Source organism: Crinia signifera, chromosome 6 (assembly GCF_055691185.1).
Source record: "Crinia signifera chromosome 6, ASM5569118v1, whole genome shotgun sequence".
Lineage (NCBI taxonomy): Eukaryota > Metazoa > Chordata > Amphibia > Anura > Myobatrachidae > Crinia > Crinia signifera.
The window spans coordinates 165,937,163-165,951,395 of NC_139222.1; the positions used below are offsets into that span (position 1 = coordinate 165,937,163).

Consider the following 14,233-nt stretch of genomic DNA (forward strand, 5'->3'; position numbering starts at 1 on the left):
GGGGGGAGGGGGGCGCAAAACATGCCCTTGCTCCTGGCACTATGGCACCTAGCTACACCGCTGCTCACTTGGCACAGTGTGATAAAATAAGAATATTTTTAAAGTGAATTCCCTACCTCGCTACCACCCCATATTAAAAACCATCACTTGTGGTGTCCATCTACACTAGTATTTAAAAACAAATTGAGGGATTTCAGGAAAATTGTAAAAGTCACAGTTTTAAGCACAAATGTGGACTGCAGCATCTGAGAGTTCTGTCCTTAAAATGACAATGACATTTAAATGTAAATGAGCCTCAAAGTATTTAGTAATATATACTATACTTGTTGATGAAAACACACTTGCTTGCACAGACACTAGGCCATGTATTGTGCTTTGCAAGTTGTTCTATTACAGTTAAGGGCCCAAAAGAAACTATATTCAAGAAATGGATGTAGTCTCAGGGATCATTGGGCCTGATTCAGTCCTGATGCATGGGCTGCAAATCTTCAGAGCCCAACGATTAGGTAAACGCCGCCCTGTGCCGCCCTGGACAGGCAAATTCTCACCCATGTGCATGTTCCCCTCATGTGCAGTTTTTCTGGGGTACTGACAAAAATGCTGGGTTATCGCCCCCAAACGGTCGCAGGGTGTCAATCGCAGACTGTCTTTGTATCTTATAACCATTGCAGGGAAATGGCACTGATGACATTACCCCCCCTTAGAGTTGGCAAGTATGACTACCAGCCAGGAAAACTGGCACTGTAACAGAGAAACCCATAGAGTTGGATCACCCTGCCATAGAGAACCCAGCCAGACCGAGGGTGGTCAGCTGTATACACCAAGAGGATCAGGACCTTCCCTAGTCCTATTTTGATACCACTACAGTTCTTGATAGCAAGCCCTGTCATGCTATATGGTAATGGCTACCAGGGTATGTTGGGACCTGCAGTATACGTGTAAAAAAAGACAAGACTCACACCAAATGGAAAACTTGAAAAAAAATAAAAACTCCCTGGTGCAACTATATTTTATACAGTTTATTCCTCCTATAAATGTACTGGTATGTCTGTTCATCAGGACACAAATGACAGGCAAAGAACGTTTCTTTCTCATTGAAATGAATTGCTGCTCTCATATTAGTCAGAGTTGTTGTAATTATTATTAGTTTCAAAACTTCCTTCCAGACAGTTTAATGTTTTTTTTTGGTTTTTTTTTTAAACAGTTCGAAGAAGGCATTTTGGACATCTGTTTCCAAATCCTAAATAAAAGTTTAAATTACCATGAAGATAATGCCCTTGACTGTTCAAAGAGGGGTGATCCTGGATATGTGGGACGGGTACTCAGTGCAATGGTAAGAAAACTCTATGTACAAAATAGTTATGTTTTGGTATTAGTACCTACTGTACCAGTGCATAATGTGGTAGATTTGTCTTATCTTATGTCCTGGGCAGTACTCAAGTAATGGCTCCACCATCAAAATCTACGGATTATCGTGTCCTGTATCTGGTCACTAATTATATTTTTATTTAAAACAATGCTGGTCACTCACTACCACTCATAGTATGTTCCATGCTAGTCACCAACAAACACTCATATCTTACTATGCTGGTTATTCTCTCATATGTTAAAGTAAGAGCAGATGCTTCCTATAAATATAGGAAAAAAACTACCTAGGTAGCGTTGGCAGGTGCTGTCTGGGGTGTAGTGACAAGAGCAGCCACTACAAAGAGGGATAGTAAGTCCCACAGTAGAAACAAAAAAGGTATAAACAAGTGGTGCTAGAAAAGTATTAATAACATGTATTAATTAATATAATAATTAATTGAATAATATTTAATAAAAAAATATCAAAAAATGAATAAAATCAAATTATAGTGGACATAGACCATAAAAAGTTCAAACACCATATAGAGTCCCGTTCCTAGTTTGCCACCTTTGGAAAATCAAGTGAATGTCAAATGTATTAATCAACTTGAATAATGGAGAATTTCCAAGAGCTAAATAGTTACCAAACGACCGCTAGAGGCTTGTAATCCATTTAGGATAGCATTGCAGCAAGTGTCCGCAATAGATGCGGTGAGAGTGCCGGGCTGGGCTGTAATCCACGTATGGAGAGTAGATACGGCTGGCTGATTCGGGTCAAAAGGTAGTAGGTGGAAAAGAAGCTTCCGATAATACTTACAAAAATAAGGTTTGTTACATAGATATTTCTGCAATGCCTTTGCAGAATCCAAAGTGAGTGTTGTGACTGCCACAAAAGCTAGTACACAATGACAGCAGATGGGTGCTGCATGCAATATTACAGTGCAGCACCCAGCTCCTGTCACTTAGTCAGTATTTTGGTGTCACCTGGGTGCAGCCGCACCTCTCTTTTGACACAACTGCATTGTCAATACCTCCAGACTTGTACAAGTGTCAAATCAGGACAATATACAGTAAGCCCCACTTCCAAACCATCTAAACTCTGCCTCCATCCACACAGACCCCTCCCCAATCTACTCAGAAACACCAACTTTTTTGCAAAACTGCCTTTTTTGTCAGAATGTGAAACAGAACAAATGGTATGTATGTACAGTATGTCCAAAAATGGTGGGATCATAGAAACGATCATTTATTTCTCTGTCAGTTCCTTTCTGTTAAATAGGAGGAAACAGTGATATATTTCCAAAATACTTAATAAATAGACCCAATAAAAGAATACTCTAAACACTGCTACAGTCACCTTTAATACTGATAAAATAATAGAGATATAGATTTAATAAGATACAATTTAGTTAAACCTCTGTAGACTAATTCAACTAAGTGTAAAAAAAAAGTCATTACTCAGACAGAGTGTGCATCCTTCCTTGCTGCAGATAAACAGCTTTGATGATGAAGGTGTACTGGAAGGAAACTGGTCTACAAAAATGTCAGGTGGTGTTGACCCTCAGGATTGGAGCGGAAGTGTTGACATCCTCATGAAGTGGCGCAAAGGAGGGTATAAACCAGTCAAATATGGGCAATGCTGGGTATTCGCTGGAGTCCTGTGCACAGGTAAATTACTCTGTACAAAATATACTGAACCATTGTTGAATGATACAGATGGGGATATTCACTTGATGGTATATATTTATACATTTTGCACAATAACACACATTTGCCACTTATCGCTGAAAATTCATTATCTTTGCAGTTAACTAAAAAAAATCTCCAGCGCAATTGCTCAGTGACACTGGCTGGCAACAGTAACATGAGTACACACTTATCCATTAATCAGAGGTTCTGTCCCAATCGACAGGCGTGTTTGACACTGAAAGACAGGTTTGGGTCCGCACTAGATGTGTATTCTGTGTTATGCAATTGCAGTTTTGCCAAAATTATTAATATTTTTAAAAATTCCATTTTTTTATTGATATTTGAAATGTTGTTACATTAACATTACATATATAAAACAATTAAAAATAAAATAAAAAGCATTATAACAGAAAGAATTGCTACCAAAATACATTACAATTAACGGTACTTATGTAGTAGCCAGGCGCCCACTAAGCAATTTGCTTAGTGGGCTATTCTGCATAAGGAAATCGCATCGCATGATTCGTTTTAGTGCCATACGATGCGTGCGATGCAATGCGATGAGATCTTACTAAGTAATTTATTCACTGCTCTTTTTCCTCGGGCTTTTAGGGTGTGATGCGATATTACTTAGTCATTTATTCACTGCTCTTTTGCCGCAGGCTTATCGCATTGCATGCCATTGTACTCATGCAAAATCGCATGTGATTGCATGCGATTTTTTAGGGTGCGATGGCATTAACTGTACTACAATTTTTAGGCACCCCCCACGCACCAGCCATACAATACATCTGACACAGTAATGAGGACATGCGTTAATGGTTAACTGTAAATTTACTTAGTAATGATTAATCAATGAAAGATGAAAGACAAAGAATTAATGACATAATATAAACGATAATCAATATAAATAACAATAATAAAGATAATGAAAGATGAAAGATCCAAAAACCAAACTACCCCACATGAATTCCCTGGAGGTATGACTCCAAGTGTTTTCTGGAGGTTCCTCTGTGCCGTTTGTTCCTCCATTTGCAGGCCCCCCCACAGCCGCTCTATGTTTTGGGTGTGCACCCCTGAGTCTGGGTCGACAAAATTGTATCTATGATTGACCCTGGCATGTTCATAACCTGCCTGCTGTAGTTGGTCTGAATTATATGCCCTCCAGCGATCGGTATAAATGATAGACCCGGGAGCCACATGAACGTTTATTGCAGCCATCAGTGTAGTGGCATCTCTCCTTTCCACTGCAGTTAGAAAGCAGGCGCCTGTCTCCCTGCAGATACCGCCGAACACCCATTGCCGAGGCAGCATCCTCCCAACACGGTATTTTCTCTTGACGAAGAGGCTCTCGTCAAGGGCGTAACTGCCATAGGTGCAAGGGTTGCAGCTGCTATGGGGCCCAGAGCTGAAGGGGGCCCATCTTTACTGTCTAAGTAATATGATTTACATACATTTGTCAGTTGCTAAATAGGGGGCCCTTACAAACTTTTGCTATGAGGCCTATGGATATCTAGTTACGCCACTGGCTCTTGTCAAACTCCACCACCATGCCAGGGCCGCCAATTTGCCTCTGCGGCTAGGACAGCAAATCCATGGCACATGCCTCCCTCATCATACTGTTGTACTGCACAGTTGTTTTTATCCACATCTGCAGCTCCCTTCGGCAGTACAGTACACTGGTCATCTCCTCTGCCCAGGAGTATATGAAGCAGACCAGGGTCACGAAGGGTAACCGGCACCCCGGGAACCAGTGGTCCACTCGAAGACTGACCTTTCTCCTGCATGACTTTATGTGGCAGCGCCACGTGCTGCATGGACAGCCGCATTCGATGGCCATTGACGCAATTCTGCGTGACGGGCAGCAACCCGTGTCACTGAAAAAACAGCACAGCCTCCTCCTCAGAATTAGGCATGGTCAGTTGTTCACCTGCCACGCCTGTCACCTCTGTCACATTCTGAGAACTCAGAAAAGCAGCCATCACTCTCAGATATTACCTCAGACTGAATCTGACAGTGCCCGGGAGTACTTACGCAAGTTCTGACTGACTACACTATTCCCCTAGTTTAAGCTTTTTCTGAAAGCATAGCTACGGCGTCCATCCATACTACATCCATATAAACTACTGAGATCGCATCGCATGGATCGCACGGCACTAAAATGGGACATGCGATGCGATTTCCTTGCATCGAAAGTTTGCCGTGGTTGCACGCACCCACGTGCACATGCACAGAAACGCGCATGCACATGCGCAGTCACAAAACATCGGTCCTCCGTGCGAACGCACAGAGGTCCAAATTAATCAGAATAAGGTCCAGTGTCTCACCGCAGTATAGTAACCATTTAATGTGCATCCACTCTTGACCCAATTGTATGTATATATATATATATATATCGTGTATGCCCAAAGTTTTTGATAAAAGTCTAGCCGACTGAAACGTCGCACGGAGAACCCCAAAGTGGTCTGACTGTTTCTTTTTAAGCTGAAAGTCCTGGTGAGTGCCGCCGCACTGTCTCTGCATATCAATAGGTTCTGCTGTACCTCGGAAGGCACCTAGGCAAGTAATTTGTCTTTTGAACGGTGGAGTGCCAGCCTGCATATATATATATATATATATATATATATATATATATATATATATATATAGCGGGGGAACGCCGGCACTCAGCTTCATGTCCAAAGTAATGTCCCTGTGCCCTCAGTAACTCCCAAGCAGCATGTAGGGGGTTAATAGACAGACCGACAACACCGCGGCACTCGGGACTTGCAGAATAAATACAACAGGAGCCAATAAATAGGTTGATGTTTTAGCCTCCAACGAGGCTTTTATCAAAGTAAGCTGTTGTGATAAAAGCCTCGTTGGAGGCTGAAACGTCAACCTATTTATTAGCTGCTGTTGTATTTATTCTGCAAGTCCCGAGTGCCGCGGTGTTGTCGGTCTATATATATATATATATATATATATATATATATATATATATATATATATATATATATATATATACAATTAACCCTGATCTGTATGTTGGTGCATGAGCGTGGATTGAATCTATCTGCTCCAAGTGTCGTAATATTTATTTTCCAAGCCCCTTTAAAGATACACAAACCTTTCATGTCGGACCACCTCATTTGTCAGGGAGATCCACTCCCTCCGCGTGGGTCCATTAAGAGCCAATCATGTCCTACCATCGTAGGGAGAGTAAAGTATTTACTATTCAACATTAATATTAATATTATCACCAGCCAGGCCCGTCTTAACCTTGACTTTGGAGCTATTTAGACTCCAGAAAGGTGGGGCAAATTGATTCACTCACACCGACATAATAGAACGGGATCACTTTCCTAAATAATTTGAACCAATTAGCCCCTTACTGGTCATAATATGTTGCTATCATCAATGCATTTTAATGTATATAATAAAATTTACTTTTCAATACCTTGTTTCTAGTTTATAGCGTGCCTCATCAAAGAGTCTTTCTTTTTCTGTGTTCTTTGGTGTTTGACACTGAACAAGCCAATATTAGTGAGTTAGCCAATACTGCTCTCTAATGGTGTGCTTTCTCTAATGTATATCTAATTTTACATATACAGTTAACCCATATAACTAGCTGGTTCATACATCCCCGCATTATCAATACACTACATCACTACAATACCTCTGCATACCACATCACTGCACTGCCTTCCAACAGTACTGTATATACCAGCACTATACTTTTTTATCACTATGCACCACTACCCTACCTAACCACACTATGGGCCTTATTCTGATTCATTCCTTCTGACAAGTTCCTTCTTAGATGGACAAAACCATGTGCACTGCAGGGGGGCAGATGTAAAATGTGCAGGGAGATCCACACCATTGTTAATTCAGCTCTGTGCAGGCGGTGGTGAGCATGAAGAGACAATTAGGGTGGCCAATCCCGGGATCGGGATCGGCGGGATCCCGGGATTTGGCCCCCAAAACGCCGGGATTTCAATCCCGGGATTGGAATTTCCAATCCCGGGATTTCGGGATTAAACTGCGCATGCGCAGTTTAATGCCGGGCAGCGTCTGAGCACTCAGACGCTGCCCGGCTTCTCCCAATCCCCGCAGTGCGCAGCGTGACGAGGTCACGCTGCGAGGTCACGCTGCGCAGGGCACAGCCGCACGTCCACGGCTGCCCACCCGCCCATCCAGCGCTCCCGGCCACCTGCCCGCCCACCCACCCAGCGCTGACGGCCGGCAGCACTCACGGCCGGCCACCCGCCCGCTCACCCACCCAGCGCTCACGGGGACCCAGCGGCAGCGGTCCCTGCCACCCACCCGCCCACCTAGCGGTCCCTGCCACACACCCGCCCTCCCACCCAGCGCTCCCTGCCACCCACCCACCCTCCCAGCCACCCACCCGCCCAGCGCTTGGGCGGCCAGGGTGTTTTTTATTATTAGGGAAGCCAATCCCGGGATCCAGGGAATCCCGGGATTGAGCATTTTTCAATCCCGAATCCCGGGATTGAAAAAATGCCCCGGGATTGGCATCCCTAGAGACAATGTGGGTTTAGTGGCAGGAGGTGGCAGAAGCCATGGGGACAGGACCAAAACCTCTACCTGCAGAACTTGGCAGAGGGGGCGTCATGCACAAGGTAGCATTTTCCATTTTCAAAAATGCTGGACTGTACCGCAGCCCGATCTCTGGAGCCATCACTGACTGCATGCAAATGCTTTCATAGGCACAGTGCTAAGCTTTTTATGTTTAGAGATAAGTGATTAAATTCACATTGAGAGTGATTTTCACCCTATAGATAAATTAGCATTATGCTGTAGATTGTTTTATGCCAAACTACATAATTTCAAACCTCTATGTTTTGTGACACAAGCTTTTTCCCCAATTTTCAGCGCTCAGATGTTTGGGTATTCCTACCAGAGTGGTCACAAATTTTGCCTCAGCTCATGATAAGGATACAAATCTAAGTGTTGACATGATATACAGCAGAACTGGAAGATCACTGACTAAAGACACCATGTGGTATGGAAATATCATACTGTATTTATTTATCTATATATATATAAATAATTGTATGTATGTACAGTATGTGTGTGCTCCAGCATAACTATGGAATTTTTGTAGCAATTTACACCAGACTTGGTACACATATGACTTACAATCTGGAACAAAATACTGTGGGGGGTAAGACACCACTAGCACCCCCGTGGGGGTCCCAGGGGCCCAAAAAGGGGCCCGCCCACGACACAAACTGAGTTAGGGAAGCAAGATATGTCAACGTTTCATATCATAGAGGGGATAGAGGACATTGATTAGGTTCAGATTAGGTGCACGGCCACTTAGACCCCCAATCCCTACCCCACTGGGGGCCCAAAAAGGGGTCTGGCCACTACACAAAGTGGGTCAGGGAAGCAACATATGGCAAAGTTGCATAACATGGAGGGGGTAGAGGACATTGATTGGGTCCAGATTAGGTTCACAGACACTAACACCTGCAATCCTGAGACCACCAGGGTCCCGGGGGCCTAAAAAGGGATCCAGCTATTACAAAGTGGGTCAGGGATGCAAGATATGGCAGAGGTGCATAACATAAAGGGGGTAGAGGACTTGGGGCTTAAGAAAAAAACTGTGGTGAGATCCGGGAGCCCACGACAGACAGGTGTATGTCGGTCACACCATGGGCATGGAGAGTGCTTAAGCTTAAAACAAAAGAAGGATAAAGTTCAAGTGATGCTAATTACACAATCAAACCTGGGCAACGCCGGGTACCTCAGCTAATATATGATATGGACGGCCTTATGGTGTTGGTGAATATGTGCATGAGTGCGTTCTTACAGAATTTTATAGATAGCACTCTCAATCACAGGGCCCAGAGCTGGAGTAATCTAAGGGGCTTCATATATGCTGTGTGACAACAGCCTGTGGGTAGAGTCAGACCACAAAATTCAGCCATCTGCATCTATCATCCATGTACCGTCAAAACTTCTGAGCAACCATGGGGTTCTCTAAAGTCCGCTGGTGTGGATATTTGCGCACCACAGCAGACTAGGGGCCAGATGCACTAAGTGATAAAATGGAGAGTGATAAACAGCCAGCCAATCAGCTCCTACCTGACATGTCACAGACTGTGTTTGAAAAATGTCAGGCAGGAGCTGATTGGTTGGTTGTTTATCACTCTCCATTTTATCACTCTTGAAGCTTACTGAATCCGGCCCAATATCCATAACCAGTGGACATACAAGTACTAACCCATCAGTTGTGACATTAGCATAAATTCATAGCAGCACTACATTAGAGCCTAGTGCTAAATCCAGCTGATAGTATTTACCTCAGGATTTTGGATCATCACCATTTCTTAGCTCAACCACTGGGACACAGAATTACCCCTTTGTTGCAGTATGTAATTACAGTAGCTTAAAATAAGTGATTTTCTGTCTGTAACATTGTGGTATATTAGCAATATATAACTAACTTGACATTGTGATTCTGACTGGATCTTCAGTTCTCTGTTCTATTTATACTACTCTACCTGTATGTCAGTTTGTTGAATGTTTATTGTGTAATTCTATATTGTGTAATTGTGTATTATGTGTTGTTGTGTATGCATAGTATAATATTATTAAATGTATTTTGTTCACGCCTATGTACGGCACTGAGAAACATTTGTAGTACTGTACAAATATAATACTGTATAATAATAACAACAATAGTGTATGTAAACAAGGTTTTAAAAGTCAATCCAGGCCAGTGGTGATTAACCGCTAAAGGTGCCCATACACGGTGCTCCCAGGATCCCATGCGATGCGATCAACTTCAAAATGCACGGGAATATTACAATATATAAGTGTATAGGCACCTTTAGCCCTGCAAAGCTACATGGAATGCTGCAATTATCATGCCCCTGATGCTAGGAAACAGCTCTGTGGTCACTATGCTGCAAGAAGCTAATTCAGAATGCATGGCTACCCCACTGCACATGCATGAGGGTTGAGTACTGGAGATCAATCCAAGGAATAAAGCTGGGTACACATATGTACAATCGTCGGGCCGTTCTTCCGATCTGCGGACGAACGGCCGTTCGATTGTATATATGTGTACGCTGTCCCGATCCCTTCGTTGCGATCGATAAACGGCCAAAAACGCTCTTGGCCGTCCACGGTCGGTCGGTCGCAGGTTCTTTGCTGCTTAATATTCTTCCGACAGGACGGCTCCATATCGAAAGAAAAGTGACATGTGTACGCACGTTTGATCGATATGCAGCCCGTTCCTGCGATCATTCCTCCCAAAAGCAGCACGCCCATGTGGGTGTTGACTAGCTGCGTCATCCCTCCATCAGCGCAGCATGTAAACAACAGGAAGTCTTCTCCCCCGTACTTTCCGCGCCATGCTGTTAAAGAATATTCGTTGTGTGTGCATTCCTTTTGAAATAAATAATCGTTGTGTGTGCATTCCTGACAGATATAGTTATAGAAGATAGATAGATAGATAGATAGATAGATAGATAGATATGTGATGTTCATTGTTCTGCATAAACACTTAACATTTATTAAGAAATACTGACAAAAAATACTGTGAACACTTTGTTTATTTGGGTGGTCGGACCTGAACAGAGTATCACATACAGGTGCTTGCGTGAAGGTGTAGCAGGAACGCCCACCCACCCAAAAAACATAAAAACACATTTGAACATGGTGGTGTATGTAGTGGAAAGCGGTCCCACGGCAGCAACGCATCACATGGGAACATCCCGGCCTGCTCACATGTGATGCATTGCTGCCGTGGGACTGCTTGCCATGACATAAGTGCCACGTGTGAAGGTGTAGCAGGAAAGCCCACCCACCCAAAAAACATAAAAACACATTTGAACATGGTGGTGTATGTAGTGGAAAGCGGTCCCACGGCAGCAACGCATCACATGGGAACATCCCGGCCTGCTCACATGTGATGCATTGCTGCCGTGGGACTGCTTGCCATGACATAAGTGCCACGTGTGAAGGTGTAGCAGGAAAGCCCACCCACCCAAAAAACATAAAAACACATTTGAACATGGTGGTGTATGTAGTGGAAAGCGGTCCCACGGCAGCAACGCATCACATGGGAACATCCCGGCCTGCTCACATGTGATGCATTGCTGCCGTGGGACTGCTTGCCATGACATGCACCATTTTAAGGTGCATGCTGCTGGCCTCCAAATAAACAAGAAGGAGAAAAAAGTAAAATAAAGTACACAAACTATTTTTTGACTTTATAATGCAAACCGTTATAAATTTTTTCATATAAAGAGTGTACTACTGCTACGCCTTTTTGGATTTTCGTAATTTTTTGGGCTACGGTATGGACTTTCCCGCTTAGTTCTTGTAGACATTTATGGACTTGTGTCATGTTTTCTTGCATTGTGCTTTCGTCGCTGGACGTGTCAGGTGATGGTGTGTTCTTCTCCCCCTCTGCACTGACATCTGAAATCTCGATGATATCTATAATAAGTACAGATAAAGAAATGTTTACCTTTCCACAAATGATACGTCACTATCCCATAAAGATGATTTGCAGTATACACTCACCATCTACACTGCTGGTGATCGCAATCACTTGGTGGCCCTCTGTGGTCCCTTCCATCGGCTGCGCAGCCTGGATATCATCTATAGTGACAAGGTAAAGTGACATATTACTACCCCTTGTTGTGTGTATAAAACATGTGTTGTTCTGTTGGTGTGCTGGTACAAAACCTTACCTGTTGTACTCTCCTTCTTTATTTTCAGGTTGGAGGCCCTGTCTCTGCCTTCCTCATGTCTTCTCCTGGATTGGATTTCCTCTGAGTAAAAACAAGCAACATGTCAGCAAAACACACAAAATGTAATGGATCAAGACAGTATATTAATAAAGCCACCTAGGGCATTGGACTCACTTCTTTTAATAATTCCACGAATTTTCTTGAGCTTGGCCTGCTCCTTGTGCTTTAGGTCCGACCACCGTTTTTGTAGCTGGTATTTGGACCTTCTTTTCCCAAACTTCTCCTTTATCTCCTTGCATACACGCTGCATAATAATTTCTTTTCTATAATTTGTCTTGGGGTATGTTTTTCTCGAACAATCGTAGTCCCTTCTATCCAGCATTTTGACCATCAGTTCCACCTCTGCAGATGACATGGCGGATGCGCGCGTCACTTTTTTCTCCTTGTTGTCCTGTCTCTCAGCGATTTCTTTATCTGTTGTTATCAGTGCTGAATTGGAAAACAAAGGTGCTGTACTGGCCTCCCCCATATGCGGTGGCGCCAGACCCTCCGACATGGCTCCTCGATGTCCCGTGTCTGTGTGACGCGAAGCACGTGAGTGGGGCGGAGATTCCTGCGCTCATCCAATCACTGTGTTTCAAGCCACGTTCAGCACGAAAGAATATTCCGTCGTTGCTGTTCGAGTGATCGGAGCTGCGCTGCGAATTTTCCGGACTATTTATCGACATTTCTTTCGGTGAGTATTAAAACAAAATGTGTAGTTTTCTATGACAGGGACTTCAATCTGTGGGCCATGGGTATGCTGGGACTTGTAGTGACCGTGTATCCTATGTCCCACAGAGTTTCAACTCCTGTACTATAGCTACAGTATATCTAGTGGCCCACAGACTGAACACCTGTACATTAAATGGTTTATGGTGTGCTTTGTGTATCAAGAAAATAATATGCCTTTTTATTTTATTTTTTGGAACAGAAATTCAACCATGGCAGAAAAAAATGTCGAATTTATGAAGGACTTCATTGAGGCCTACAGGGATCAGAATTGTCTCTGGAATACCAAATCCAAAGACCATTCGAATCGGCAGAAGAGGCTTTCTGCTCTGGAGGAGCTGGTGAGGGTGAGCCAGACATACTACCCCACAGCAAATGTAGAGTGGGTCCGGACTCGGATCGCTAATATGAGGACCGTATTTAAAAAGGAACTAAATAAGGTGGAGTCCTCAAAGCGGTCTGGGGCAGGGGCAGACCAAGTCTATGTGCCCAGGCTGTGGTACTACGACCTGCTGGCCTTCACGGTGGACCAGGAGCTGCCCAGGGATTCGGTCAGCAACACTGCAAGGAACCAGCCTGCCCCCTCCACCTCCGCGTGCAACCAAGAGGTTTCTGATGACACCATTTGCGGCACAGTAAGTAGACGGATTTTATTTTAAATTTTTTTTTTTAAACCAGATAAATATAACAGCAAGTACAGTATAAAAATTGTGAACATGTAAAATGAAAAGGGGGGGTATCGCCCCCTGCAACTGACCTCTCTGTTGGGCACAACAGAGAGGTCAGTTGCAGGGGGCGATACCCCCCCTTTTGGTTATACATCGTCAATTTGACCTTCTCTGTGGCCCTAATTCTGGTTCTTCTCAGTGGTGTGTGGGCTGCGTTCTTCTGCGTAGATATAAAAATATATGGAAGTCTTAAAAATCGATAGTGATACATCATCTTGTTTTGTTACAGCCATCGCTATTTGCCGAGGATGAATCTTCGGCTTTGCTGGAGGTGGCATCACAGCTGCCTTCACCGGCCCTCTGCTCCACCCCCACACCAACCGCCACGACCAGCGCTGAACCTCTAGCAAGCGCTCAAACTACAGCAGAAGCACCATCAAGAAGAGGGCGCAAAAGGCCGAGGCAGACTCCAGATGCTGCGGACGTGGCAACCACCAAGATCCTGGAGTCTGCCAACAGATTGATGACCATGGAGGAGGATGATGCGGACCGGGTGGGGAGTGTATTGGCTGACAATTTGCGAAAGTTGGACCCGGCTACAAGAGTGGAGGTAGAGCGCATATTTTATGAGACGCTGTACCGGGCCCGTGTGGGGACTCTGTCCCGGCACACACGGCTCACCGATGAGACCCCTCTGCCTAGGGTTGAATTTCAACCCATCAGCCCAGCTCCTATACCCCAACAAGCGGTATTTCACCCGGTGCAATATCCCCAGTACCAACATTTCCAGCCACCAACTGGGCAAAGGCAGCACCAACCGGCAACGTCGGCTAATACGCTCCCACCAGGTCCACCTGGTGGCCCCTTCCAGAGTTTAGTGGAAAGTCCATCTCCCTCCCAACCACCGATGGATACAGGGGATTATGGGGTGGGACAAATTTACCACAATATGTAAATATTTTATATAGTTTATTCAAGTGCATTATTTTTTTAATAATATAGTTTAAATATTTTTATGTTTAAGTATTTCTTTATTATTTA

The 14,233-nt window shown here is 44.1% G+C and overlaps 1 protein-coding gene across 1 annotated transcript in view; it reads left to right on the forward strand.

Moving 5' to 3' along the window:
- LOC146009671 (protein-glutamine gamma-glutamyltransferase E-like) overlaps positions 1–14,233 on the forward strand; it is a 45,512-nt gene that overhangs the window by 12,686 nt on the left and 18,593 nt on the right. Inside the window, exons 5-7 of the mRNA XM_083150128.1 lie at positions 1,205–1,333; positions 2,838–3,015; positions 7,915–8,044. Of these exons, the coding sequence (XP_083006254.1) occupies positions 1,205–1,333; positions 2,838–3,015; positions 7,915–8,044 (437 nt within the window). The remainder of the gene's footprint in view (positions 1–1,204; positions 1,334–2,837; positions 3,016–7,914; positions 8,045–14,233) is intronic.